Source organism: Ranitomeya imitator, chromosome 4 (genome assembly GCF_032444005.1).
Source record: "Ranitomeya imitator isolate aRanImi1 chromosome 4, aRanImi1.pri, whole genome shotgun sequence".
Classification (NCBI taxonomy): Eukaryota; Metazoa; Chordata; class Amphibia; order Anura; family Dendrobatidae; genus Ranitomeya; species Ranitomeya imitator.
Window position 1 is genome coordinate 53,326,689 of NC_091285.1, and position 14,206 is coordinate 53,340,894.

At 45.4% G+C, this 14,206-nt stretch overlaps 1 protein-coding gene across 2 annotated transcripts in view; it reads left to right on the plus strand.

Annotated features, from left to right (window-relative positions):
- Positions 1-3,756: 3,756 nt before the first annotated feature.
- The window catches only part of FCHSD1 (FCH and double SH3 domains 1), a 130,131-nt gene continuing 119,681 nt past the window's right edge, over positions 3,757-14,206 (plus strand). Inside the window, exons 1-2 of one of the 2 annotated variants that reach the window (XM_069763636.1) lie at positions 3,757-3,895; positions 4,703-4,800. Coding sequence is in view for 1 of the 2 variants with exons in the window: in XM_069763635.1 (XP_069619736.1) it covers positions 3,875-3,895; positions 4,703-4,800 (119 nt within the window). In the remaining variant the exon portion in view is untranslated. The remainder of the gene's footprint in view (positions 3,896-4,702; positions 4,801-14,206) is intronic. The other variant, XM_069763635.1, reaches the window with a different exon arrangement.

Below are 14,206 nucleotides of genomic sequence, written 5' to 3' on the forward strand. Positions count from 1 at the left end.
AGTCTGTGGGTGACATATCTTACCTCCTCACACCACCTGTGAGTACGCGACTAGTCTGTGGGTGACATATCTTCCCTCCTAACACCACCTGTGAGTACGCGACTAGTCTGTGGGTGACATATCTTCCCTCCTAACACCACCTGTGAGTACGCGACTAGTCTGTGGGTGACATATCTTCTCTCCTAACACCACCTGTGAGTACGCGACTAGTCTGTGGGTGACATATCTCCCCTCCTAACACCACCTGTGAGTACGCGACTAGTCTGTGGGTGACATATCTTCCCTCCTAACACCACCTGTGAGTACGCGACTAGTCTGTGGGTGACATATCTCCCCTCCTAACACCACCTGTGAGTACGCGACTAGTCTGTTGGTGACATATCTTCCCTCCTCACACCACCTCTGAGTACGCGACTAGTCTGTGGGTGACATATCTTCCCTCCTAACACCACCTGTGAGTACGCGACTAGTCTGTTAGAGACATATCTTCCCTCCTCACACCACCTGTGAGTACGCGACTAGTCTGTGGGTGACATATCTTCCCTCCTAACACCACCTGTGAGTACGCGACTAGTCTGTGGGTGACATATCTTACCTCCTCACACCACCTGTGAGTACGCGACTAGTCTGTGGGTGACATATCTTCCCTCCTAACACCACCTGTGAGTACGCGACTAGTCTGTGGGTGACATATCTTCTCTCCTAACACCACCTGTGAGTACGCGACTAGTCTGTGGGTGACATATCTTCTCTCCTAACACCACCTGTGAGTACGCGACTAGTCTGTGGGTGACATATCTTCTCTCCTAACACCACCTGTGAGTACGCGACTAGTCTGTGGGTGACATATCTTCCCTCCTAACACCACCTGTGAGTACGCGACTAGTCTGTGGGTGACATATCTTCTCTCCTTTTTTGCCGCCGCTGGACACAACGTGTCACAATTGAAATATCAGGTAATTGAGCACGTAGCTTTGCCCAGACGAGGGGGAGATAGGATCAAGAGGCTTAAATCTAGGGAATCTTTTTGGATTTTTACGTTACAAACACTGGAACCGTGGGGGCTAAACAGGGAGTATGAGATTAGTTACTGAATATGTTATTATTTAATACATATCGCATGGTTTAATCCTTGCTTATTTTTATATTAATATTTTTTTCTTTTTGTCTTGTTATTATAGGTGTCTTGATGCACTGGTACTGTATCCCCTCTCATATCTTTTCTTTTCTTTTTTTCTTTTTCTGTTCCTTTTTTGGTGTTATTTCTTTTTTATGTTCGTTTATTTTTTCTATTCATTAGCGGTATCTTATTTGCTTGCGGCTGCGCGGTATTTCACTTTTCCTGTTTCTTCGCCGCGCTCTTCGGCTTTCTTCGGTTATCTCCGGCCTTATATCAGGACGCATGCGCATTTCTCTGCGGCTTTATATTCTTTGGCGCTTGCGCTGTGTCTCTCTCTTTCTTTTTCCTTTTTCGGCTTACTTCGGATGTTCCGGTTTCACCGCCAGTACGCATGCGCACCACTTCGTGTCCTATTTCGGCTTGTCTCGGGGCCTTTCGGCTTTATCACATGACAGGCAGGATATTACATCACTGCCCTATATAAGGTCCTCTCGCATGCCGGTATACTACCGCTCTGGGACAGCCGTCTGGAACTTTGTTTCTTATACAGGTAACATTTTCATTCCACACATTTGGATCTTTTTGTCTGCTATTTGTTTCTCTCTTTTTGGTTCTTTGGGCTTGTCGCTGGGGATACATTTCCATTAGCTCTCGAGGGTTCATCTAGATTGTGGTCGATTCACCACATTGTTTGTTTAGGACCTGCATAGTGCGGATCCTTTATAATGTTAATCATTTTATCAATTGATATCTGTTTTTTGCCCGATTTTTCACAAGACTGACTTCTTATGGGGCTATAGTTTTCATTTTTATTTGTATTATTTTTCATTTGTATTATTCACTTTGAAGGACTGGTTTTGTGAACCACGCTTTCTTCTGCCCTTATTGATCCTTGATTGGAGTATGTAAAATGCTTATTTGCTCGAGTAGAATATACCCTATGTGTATATACATATATATATACATATGTATTTGAGTGTATACAATTTTTCTTTTTCTTTTTTCTTATGAGAGTTCACACATATATAAATAATTTAGGTTTATTGTGTAACAGTAATATTGAACACTCGTGTTTGTTACAATAATTTTTCCTTTTTTATTGTTGTGTACTTATACTGTACTATGTTTTTTTCATATAGATTGTACCCTTGACAAAGACCATTTTATGGTCGAAACGTTGGGAAAATTTTCTGTTATATCCCGTTGTTATGGCTGTGAACTCCCAGAACAAATGACTATAATAAAGAATTGAACATTTGATACAAGACCCCTTTTTTTTCTTTCATGAGAGTGCTGGAGGTTGTTCTATTATATTGTACTATTTTTTCCTCTTAAGCACCAGGACTTTAAAGTGTGCGGTTGACCCTGGTCATTTATATCTTCTCTCCTAACACCACCTGTGAGTACGCGACTAGTCTGTGGGTGACATATCTTCCCTCCTCACACCACCTGTGAGTACGCGACTAGTCTGTGGGTGACATATCTTCCCTCCTGACACCACCTGTGAGTACGCGACTAGTCTGTGGGTGACATATCTTCCCTCCTCACACCACCTGTGAGTACGCGACTAGTCTGTGGGTGACATATCTTCCCTCCTCACACCACCTGTGAGTACGCGACTAGTCTGTGGGTGACATATCTTCCCTCCTCACACCACCTGTGAGTACGCGACTAGTCTGTTGGTGACATATCTTACCTCCTCACACCACCTGTGAGTACGCGACTAGTCTGTGGGTGACATATCTCCCCTCCTAACACCACCTGTGAGTACGCGACTAGTCTGTGGGTGACATATCTTCCCTCCTCACACCACCTGTGAGTACGCGACTAGTCTGTGGGTGACATATCTCCCCTCCTAACACCACCTGTGAGTACGCGACTAGTCTGTGGGTGACATATCTTCCCTCCTCACACCACCTGTGAGTACGCGACTAGTCTGTGGGTGACATATCTTCCCTCCTAACACCACCTGTGAGTACGCGACTAGTCTGTGGGTGACATATCTTCCCTCCTCACACCACCTGTGAGTACGCGACTAGTCTGTGGGTGACATATCTTCCCTCCTGACACCACCTGTGAGTACGCGACTAGTCTGTGGGTGACATATCTTCCCTCCTGACACCACCTGTGAGTACGCGACTAGTCTGTGGGTGACATATCTTCTCTCCTCACACCACCTGTGAGTACGCGACTAGTCTGTGGGTGACATATCTTCCCTCCTGACACCACCTGTGAGTACGCGACTAGTCTGTGGGTGACATATCTTCCCTCCTGACACCACCTGTGAGTACTGCTCACTTCCATAATGTGCACGGTCCCTATGTTGCGTTTTTTGGACATGTTTGTAATCAGTGCAGTCAGTACAGGAATTCTCAGTGCCTGCAGATTTGCTGTCTACCGCCAGGTGGCGCCGTGTGTTAGTAAATACAAGGGACTGACTGAGGAGACGGCAGCCAGACAACAGCGTCTTGATTCAATATGGGGGCGTGGAAACATGGCATGATTATAATAAGGAGGCGTGGTTTATCGTGGGATTTTACAATGTTATACACGGTGCTGGGCGGGGACTGTACGGTATGATTAATAAGGTAGGCGGGGCGAGAGTGAGTAGCTATAAGGGACGGGGCGTGGCTTACACGCCGGGATCCACGGTGTGGGCGGGCTGAGCGGGATGGGGCGGGCGCTGGCGGAGGTGAGCGGAGTTCCGGGCTACCTTGTCCTGTCAGTGCCGGAGAGTCTGGAGCCGCCGTCGGGATGCAGCCTCCTCCCAGGAAAGTGAGTACGAGCAGCCGGGAGCGGTGCCCTGGTCACCCGGACTGCGGGACACATGGAGCCGGGGCACCGCGCTACCTGCGCCTTGTTTACATCACACAAGCCGGGAAATCCCGGACAAAGGCTAAACTGGCGCTTCCAGACGTTGTAATGGCGCAGGCGCAGACTCCTGTGCATTGCTGCATTATTGATATTACCGCACTGTGTCACCCGGCTGTGCTGTGCACACACTGGCAGGAAAGACGCGGCTAGGAGCAGGTTATCCCCCCTGTGTGTGAACACTGCACGGCCTGAACCTGCTGCCATGGCCTGCGAGGTCTCTGGACATCACTGCTCAGCAAAGGCAGCTGCCAGCAGAGGATCTTGATAGTTTGTGTGCCTCATCAGGGATAGAGAGTCATTTCTCACCTCTCCTGTGTTCTCTTCTGTCCCTCATACTAGGTATCTTGATGCTCAACAACTCTTCCTTAAAACAGTCTCTGTGTAAGATTTGTTATTATTACGAATCAGTGTTGAACCTTTTTGGCTTCTGCAGCCTCTAAGTATCACAGTACATAGCAGACTGCGTAAACGTTGAAGCCATCAGCGAGCTCGCTCTATTTATCTCTCTACTCCTTGAACAAGCCTGTAAGTTGATGTATATGTCGGAGTCCTTACTTTGGCTCCCTGACTGTACAGCTCCATTAGCGAGTGAGGCTGCGGAAACACAGAGTTCCCTGCTGGATTTGTTATTGACGATGCTACTAAACTCTTCTGGAGGAATGGAGAGGGGGCAGCGGTTGGATAATTGCTTTTATTGTGGATTTGTAGGTGAAAGTCACGCAGGAGGTGAAGGTTCGGTTTGTGGAGCAGTTATCCAGTCTGCAGAATAAGCAGCAGCAAGACACCGAACTCCTGGAAGACATCAGGTGGGGAGTGGGGAAGTCTCGCTATTGGAGTCATTGGTTGTTCTGTAATATTAATACCAGATGCTTGATATCAATAATTTGGGCACCTTTTTGCTTTTTTTTATGTAAATACATGTTTTTATAAGCATTTTTGCAATAGGTATTCATTTAAAATGTTGGACCATTTCTCTTCTACAGCCTCTATGAATCACAGTGCATAGCAGATTGTGGTAAGGGTAAATCCACAAGTGAGTTAATATGACAACATTGTCTATCACTCTTATCTCTATTCTCCTCAGCTCTTCCAAGCGGATATTTGAAGGAATGAAAGCTCAGCTTTTAACTGTCCTGAAGATCTTTCAGGAGGGCTGAGATAAGAGTTATAGACAATTGTATTTATTATTTATCTTGTCACACAATCTCCCTGAAGGATCATCCTGTTACCTCATTCTGTCAAGTGATATGCCAAACTGGCAGAAGAGCTCACTGAGAGACTAGGCTGTTAACTCATTCTGCAGCCTGGTATGTACTGTGTTACATAGAGGCTGAAGAAGATAAAAGGTTCAAAATTAATCCCTATTGTAATGTTTTTTTAAAGCCATAAATATATTTTTAATAATAATCTGTGCCCTCAATAAAGTAAATTTCCTTTATAGGTGTTGCTTGGTGAAATGATATCAATGAGGTCATCTTTATCAGATCAGTGGGGGGCGGGGGGGGGTCCGAGACCCGGCACTTCTGCCCATCAGCTGTTTTAGCTCTCACTGCGGCTGGATGTAATTTGCACTACAGAGCTACATTTGATGTGTAGCATCCACTGCCAAGTGCTGTAGATTGGCTACAATTCGTGAGAATACGAGCTGATCTGCAGTGCTGGGCTGCATTTTGCTGCTCATTATGATACTATAGTGAATCCTCTTTTGAAGAATATGTGAGAAAAATAGGTGAACCAAGAGAAGAGAATAGGAGCAGTTCTGCAGGACCTGGCAGTGGTCGCTACTAGTGAAGAGCGAACGTGCTGGGATAAGGTGAAATCTAAGCATGCTTGGGTGCTATCCGAGTATCTTGGGTATGCTCACAAAACGTGTTTGAGTCTCCGCGGCTACATTTGTTGTTGCTGTTAGACAGCTGCTACACATGCAGGGATTGCCTGTTTGCTGGTCTAACAGCTGCGACACATACAGGGGACTCTAACATATTTTTTGAGCACGCCCAAGATACTCGGATAGCAGCCAAGCTTGCTCAGCACATTTGCTCATTTTTCAAAATGTGCTTGGTAGTTGCAAAAGCAGTTGAAGATGGGGGGACGGGGGCAGTTTTGGGCAATATATATATATATGTATAGTATATATTCATCTTTTACATTTAAAAAGTTACAAAAAGGAAAATGGACCAATGCAAAATTGGGGACATCCTGCATGGTTAGTGATAGATTTTCAATGATGTTCAGATCAGGGGACTGTGAGGGCTATTGTAAAACCTTCAGCTTGCGCCTTTTGAGGTGGTCTATTGTGGATTTTGACGTGTGTTCAGGATCATTATCCATTTATAGAAGTTATCCAGTTTTCAGCTTTTATACAGCACCTTTTTATGTTTGCATCAAGAATTTGTTGAAATTTCATTGAATCCATTCTTCCCTCGACCCGTGAAATGTTCCCTGTGCCTTTGGCTGCAACATAGCCACAAATCTTGATCCAAATGATTGATCCACCCTCATGCTTAATGGTTGGCAAGGTGTTCTTTTCCTGAAATTCTGTACCCTTTTTTTTTCTCCACACATACCTGTGATCATTGTGGCCAAAGACTTTCAGTTTATCCTCAGTAGTCCACAGGACTTATTTCCAAAATGCATCAGGCTTATTTAGTTCTTTTTCATACTTCTGACACTTAATTTTATGGTGAGGACGCAGGAGAGGTTTTTCTCTTCGCCACGACAGCACCCACTGAGAGAGGGGATCCGCCACTAGGAACAGGAAACCCTACGGAGAGATAAAAGGGGCGGTCCCCCTCGCTCCCACAGTTTGGTTTCCTGTTCCTACGGGAAGATACACGGAGAAGAGGATTCCCAGCCTGGACGCCGCTTGCGCAGTTTACCTGTGAGGACGGCAAGGGCTCCAGGACTGGATGCAGCGTCGGGGGTGCTGATTCAGTTTTCCCCCCTCTGCTGGCAGACGTCGCGAGACCGGGTCGTGGGGCCGGTTCGTGGCAGATGTCCGGCGGTCTGCGGGGCAAGCACCAGGTGGTAGCGTCGCGCCGTCCTCGGCGGACGCCTGTGCGGTGTGGAGCCCAGTGTATGCCCCTGGAAGTGCTGGTAAGCTTCCGGGGTGCGGAGGAGTGAGACGCTGCCGGCGCTGAAGCCGGTAACAGCGCCGGAGTATCCAATATGGCCGCGACCCGGAAGTGGTTAGCACTTCCGGGTTCAACAGGAAGAACATGGCGGCCCCCATGTGAAAAGGACGCCGGCGCTGCATCCCGGCGTCCAGAATGGATTCTGCAAGAGAGCCTGCGGTACCTTCTCTAGAGGTTACCACCGTCACCCCTCGCAGCCATGCCAGCAGCAGCAGCCGCTCTAGGCAGAGCGGATCGTCCAAAAGGAAGCCACCTGCATCTGTGTCTCCTCCTCAGCCGGTACCTGATCGGTCAGCTTCTGAGTGAGTGTGCATCTACCCCACTAGTCTGATTATTATCCCTCTCCCTTTATAATAGGCAAAAAGGAAGGAAAAAGCGAAACACAAGCAGTGTGCGTTATGTATCCAGCCCCTTCCGGATAGTTACACTAAAAGGCTATGTGATTCATGTATAAAATCAACGTTACGTGAGGAAGCCTCAATTAAATCAGAGGATATAAGGGCCATGATTAGGGAAGAATTACGAGCCCTACAAAGCGTTGACAGAGAGCCACGTATTAAGGAGAAAAGAGGATACGTTTCACCTGTATCCGATCAGCCGTCTGAGTTAGAGGAAGCAAACTCACATAGATCGCAGCAGGAGATATCCTCAGATGAGGATCAGGATACGTGCTTCCCCACAGATAGCATTGACAATCTGGTGAGATCAGTTTGCAATACCATGGGCATAGAAGATCTTAAAGTCCCTAAAACACAGCAAGACATTATGTTTGCTGGCCTATCCGAAAAGAAGAGACCCTCTTTTCCGGTAATAACTGCAGTAAAAAGTCTGATCAAAAAAGAGTGGGAAAGCCAGGGGCAGAGGGGGTTACCACCATCCTCAAAGAGACGCTACCCCTTTAATGATGAAGAATTCACAACATGGTCAAAAGCCCCAAAAGTAGACGCAGCTGTGGCGTCTACATCAAAGAAATCCTTACTGCCTGTAGAGGATTCAGGCTCGTTACAAGATCCTCTAGATCGCAAAGCCGATTCGCTCCTTAAAAGTGCATGGGAGACTTCTGCAGGGGCCTTTAAACCGGCAATCTCAGCCACATGCACCGCAAGATCCATGCTTGTTTGGCTGAGTGACTTGGAAGAAGGGCTGAAAGGAGGTCTCTCTCTCTCGAGAGAAATTATTGTCCTCTATACCCCTAATTAGAGGTGCCACAGCCTTTCTAGCGGACTCATCTGCCGACTCTATACTCCTGGCAGCCAAGTCGGCATGATTAACCAATGCAGCACGTAGGGCCCTATGGCTTAAGGGCTGGAAAGGTGACCCTCAGACCAAGTCTAAGTTATGCAGCCTCCCATGTCAGGGTGAGTACCTGTTTGGTACCAAACTGGATGAGATCTTAACTAAAGCAGGGGAAAGGAAGAAAGGCTTTCCAAATAGTAATAATTACGTTCCATTTTATAGGAGAGCGTTCCGAAAGCCCGCATTTAATAAAAGGAAGGAGTTTAAGAACCAGGATCGCTGGGCCACAAGAGACACAAAACAAAAGGGTGCGTTCTTTGGGAAGCGCCCTTTCAAGTTTGAAGAAAAACCCCGTTAGGACAGATCTACCTGTGGGAGGCAGATTGTCCTCCTTCGCTAATGAATGGCGGGCCATAACAGCAAATATTTGGGCAAATAACCTTATTGCTTCTGGGTTACAATTAAAATTTTCCCGAGTCTCTCCGGACTCATTTCTATTGACTTCATTAAAGTCTCAGTTACAACAAGAGGCATTGGAGCAGGAGGTAATAAATCTCCTAGCTAAGGGAGTCTTGGTGGAGGTTCCATTCCTACAGGAGGGAAAGGGATTCTATTCCCCGTTATTTTTGATTCCAAAACCAGATGGAACATTCAGAACTATTATTAATCTTAAAAAAATTAAACATCTACCTAGAAAATCAAACCTTTAAGATGGAATCTATCCGGTCCACCATTAAACTCCTGTTTCCCTATTGCTTTATGACAGTTCTCGACCTTAAAGATGCGTATTACCATCTACCTATTTATGCAGAGCATCAACAATATCTACGGGTAGCGATTGTATTGAATGGGTGTGTCTGACACTTTCAGTATACTGCAATGCCTTTTGGGCTATCTATAGCCCCAAGAGTATTCACTAAACTAATGGCGGAGGTAATGTCATATCTAAGACTAAAAGACACTCTCGTAATTCCCTACTTAGATGACATCTTAGTAGTAGGAAATTCTCCTTCGCAATGTCAACAACGGTTGTGTGATATGATAGCATCTCTGCAAAGATTGGGTTGGATAATAAACTGGGAAAAATCTAGACTTATCCCAACAACTCGGCAAATTTTCCTAGGGATTATATTAGATTCTACAAGCCAGAAATGTTTCCTTCCGGAAAATAAACAGATAACGGTTAGGAATAAAGTTCAGTCGGTAATAGATAAACCCCTAATTTCTTTGAGAGAAGGCATGTCCCTTCTTGGCTCCTTCACGTCATGTATTTCAGCGGTTCCATGGGCCCAATTTCACTCGAGGCATTTACAGTATGCAATTTTACATGAAGAAGAAAAATCTCATGGTCATTTAAATATTAAAATTTCCCTTTCTAATAATGTAATCCAATCTCTGATATGGTGGCTAGATCCAAAAAACCTGGTCAGTGGAGTCCCCTGGGTAGTTAAACCCTCAAATATAATATATACTGATGCCAGTCCTACTGGCTGGGGCGCACATTTAAAAGACCATTTAGTCCAAGGATTATGGTCAGTCACTGAGTCAGACGACTCTTCTAATATAAGAGAGCTAAAAGCTATCTATCATGCTCTATGTGAATTCCTTCCGCAGCTACACGGGACACATACCAGAATTCTGTCCGACAACATGACCTCAGTCGCCTATATCAATCATCAAGGAGGAACAAGATCAGGAACGCTCATGTCTATAACCGAAGACATTCTAACCATAGCCGAAGAACATCTTCTGTCCCTGTCAGCGCTACATGTCAGAGGAGTGGACAACTCAAGAGCAGACTTCCTCAGTCGTCATACCCTCCACCAAGGAGAGTGGGTCCTAAATCATCAAATTTTCAAAATGATAACTATGAAATGGGGTACACCCGAGAGATCTCTTTGCCACAAGACAAAACTGACAACTAAAAAGATTCGCTTCAATGTTCCGGGCCGACAATCCCGACATTCTCGATGCCCTTCAGACTCCTTGGACATTTCAGAAAGCATACGCTTTTCCTCCTCTGATTCTTCTACCAACAGTAATCAGGAAGATAAGGGAGGACCGGGCAAATATAATCCTGATTGCCCTATTTTGGCCAAAAAGACCATGGTTTTCCCTGCTCAGAGCCATGTCCATCTCGGATCCGTGGATCCTCCCGGAGGATCAGGATCTTCTTTCCCAGGGGCCCTTCAACCACCCTCATGTGAAGGGACTAAGGTTGACAGCCTGGAATTTGAGAGGCAGCTGTTAAAACTAAGAGGCTTCTCCGATAGTGTAATTAATACCTTGTTAACAAGTAGAAAAAGATCCACTACTGACATATATGTGAGAGTGTGGAAGAAATTTTTAAATCTCTATCCATCGGCGTTATCTAGTGAAATTCCCGTCTCCACTATTCTAGAATTTCTTCAAAAAGGACGTGACCTAGGCCTTTCAGTTAATACTCAAAGTACAAGTTTCTGCTCTAGGGGCCTTGTATAGTCACAATGTTGCGGGTAATAGATGGATAGCTAGATTTATTTCAGCTTGCCAGAGATCAGAGCCAGTTCAGATTCCGCAGATGCCTCCTTGGGATATTAATTTGGTCCTGGAAGCCTTAACAGGTCATCCATTTGAGCCTCTAGACTTAGCTCACATTAAATATATTTCACTTAAGACCGTTCTTCTTGTCGCGTTAGTATCGGCAAGAAGAGTAGGTGACATACAGGCGCTATCAGTAGATCCTCCCTTTATGTCAATATTTCCTGATAGAATTGTCCTGAAAACAGACCCTTCCTACCTACCTAAAATGTGTACAAAATTCCATAGATCTCAAGAGATCTTTCTTCCTTCTTTCTATAATAATCCTACAGACCAGGAAGAAGAGAAGTACCATACTTTAGATGTGAGAAGGGCTATAATAACTTATCTGGATAGGACTAGCGCCTGGAGGAAGAGCAGGGCTCTTTGTTTCCTTCCAGGGTCAAAGGAAAGGATCTGGTGTTACAAAAGGCACACTATCCCGATGGATTCAGGAGGCGATATACCTGGCCTATTCATCTAAAGGGGAGAATCCACCTGAGACTGTGAAGGCACATTCCACCCGGGCGATAGCATCATCCTGGGCTGAACGAGCGGAGGTTCCTATAGAACTCATATGTAAGGCCGCAACCTGGTCTTCTCCTTCTACCTTCTATAGTCACTATAGATTAGATCTATCTGCCTCCACTGACTTGTGTTTCGGTAGATCAGTCCTTAATACGATAATCCCCCCCCAAATAACTATCTCTGAAAGTCTCTCAGTGGGTGCTGTCGTGGCGAAGAGAAAACACCGGATTACGTACCGGTAATGCTCTTTTATAGAGCCACGACAGCACCCCTTCACTTCCCTCCCATTTACATATATTAGTGTACATATGAGCACTGTTAAGGGTGGTGGATTCTTGTACTTATACATAGTTAAATTATAATGAATGATGATAAAGAATTGTCTACTAAAACTGGTGGGCGGTTCCTCGCAATCTCTGTAACCCAAACTGTGGGAGCGAGGGGGACCACCCCTTTTATCTCTCCGTAGGGTTTCCTGTTCCTAGGGGCGGATCCCCTCTCTCAGTGGGTGCTGTCGTGGCGAAGAGAAAACACCGGATTACGTACCGGTAATGCTCTTTTATAGAGCCACAACAGCACCCCTTCACTCAGTGGGTGCTGTCGTGGCTCTATAAAAGAGCATTACCGGTACGTAATCCGGTGTTTTCTTCTGATGACTCTCCCATGAAGGCCATATTTGTGCAGGTGTCTCTGAACAGTAGAACATTGTACCACAACTCCAGAATCTGCTAAATCTTTCTGAAGGTCTTTTGCAGTCAAGTGGGGGTTCCGATTTGCCTCTCTAGCAATCCTATGAGCAGCTCTCACTGAAATGTTACTTGTTCTTCCAGACCTTATCTTGACCTCCACTGTTCCTGTTAACTATTTCTTAAATACAATTCAAACTGAGGAAATGACAACTTGAAAAAGCTTTGCTATCTTCCTATTACCTTCTCCTTCTTTGTGGGCCTCCACCGTTTTAATTTTCAGAGTGCTAGGCAGCTGCTTAGAAGAACCCATGGCTGCTGTTTTTTGGCACAAGGTTAGAGGAGGCTGGGAAATTTTGCATCACAGGGCCTTTCCTTAGGATGATGGAGAACAAGCCATAACCCTAACAGGCTAATTAAGGTCTGAAACCTTGGTCAAAGTTATCCGAGCACACACCTCTAAGGGTGCCCAAACTTTTGCATTGGCCCATTTTCTTTTTTTGTCCTTTTTAAAAGTAAAAAAAATGACATATATACCGTATTTGCCTAAAATTCAAAGGAAATGTGTCATCTTTAACTTTATGCCTTTTAGAGATCATTGGCTCCCATTTTCAACTTGCTTAACTGATCACAATAACAGTAATTTTGATCAGGGGTGCCCAAACTTTGCGCCTCTATAGGTAACCCTTAAATTCTTAAATTGGCAGTTTTGAGTGGACCTAATATCCCTTGAATTGGAGGAAGCAGCCTTGCGGGATTGCTGCAGAGATCCTGCCCTGTGACTCTCTATGGAGCATACTTTAGCCGTGCATTCACTTCCTATCAGTGGGAAGTTAAGTAAACTTTGTAAAAGTTCCTTGTTTCTTTCTTACTGAGTGGGTGGATAGCAGCACATCACAGCAGCGTTCCCATTTTTAAATTGACCTGAATAGTCTGAAAAGCGAGAGTTTAGAAGGTAACATTTTTTTGTTGTTCTATTCTACATGAAAGTGCTAGGAAATTACTTACTTTGTAATGCCTTGTATCAAAAAGTGTAGTCTGCAATATAAAATCATAAAATAAAAAAAATCTGGTAAAGATGGTGTTAGGGATAACTCCGGCGAGATCACGCAGATCACACCGCTGCCAACAATTAGTTAGGGGCCGCCGCTCTGCTGACTCCAATCGTTTACATTTACATCAATATTCGGTGGATTTGTTCGGCCGTCCTTACGGTGATGTGTTGTGTCCGTCTTTTCGCTACTACGCAAAAATATATCTCCTATAAGTATCGTATGAATGCAAATTGCTCCAATATTCTTCACTGACGACTTACTCCCAGAGTGTCTGAGTCAAATCCTTTGAATAGAGGGAGTCCCTGTATTTCTCTGGGTACACGAATCCTATTCTTATTGGCTGGTTCTCATCAAATCCCCTGTGGTAATTACCTGTTTACGGCAGGAGGTTCTACTTCAATGGTCAATGGAAGTTAAAGGCCATGTTCACACGTTGCGGATTTTACCGCGGATCCGCCGCGTTTTTGACGCTGCGGATCTGCAGCAGTTTTCCATGCGGTTTACAGCACCATGTAAACTTATGGAAAACCCAATCCACTGTGCACATGCTGCGGTAAAAAAACGCGCGGAAACGGAGCGTTGTTTTTTCCGCAGCATGTCAATTCTTTGTGCGGATCTGCAGCGTTTCTGCACCGATTGACTTGCATTGAGTCGGACACATTCGCTACAAAACCGCAGATGTAAAAAAGATCTGCGGTTTTGCTGCGGGGGAAACGCTGCAGATTGGGAGGAGGGAAGTGTGTGGGCGGAGACTGTGCGTGTATATGCATGTATGTGTGTGCGGGGCTGTCGGGGGTCTGTGCGGGGCTGTCGGGGGTCTGTGCGGGGGAGTGTGTGTATGTGTGTGTGCAGGCATCGTCCGATGGGACTACAAGTCACATCAGGCTATGCCTGCTACAGTGACTGTGATTGACACAATAGCTAATGATGGGACAGTATTAGTCTCATCATCCGGCTAATGTGTTGAATGTGGAAAAAAAACCAGAAACATATAACAGTACATACAACATCCAA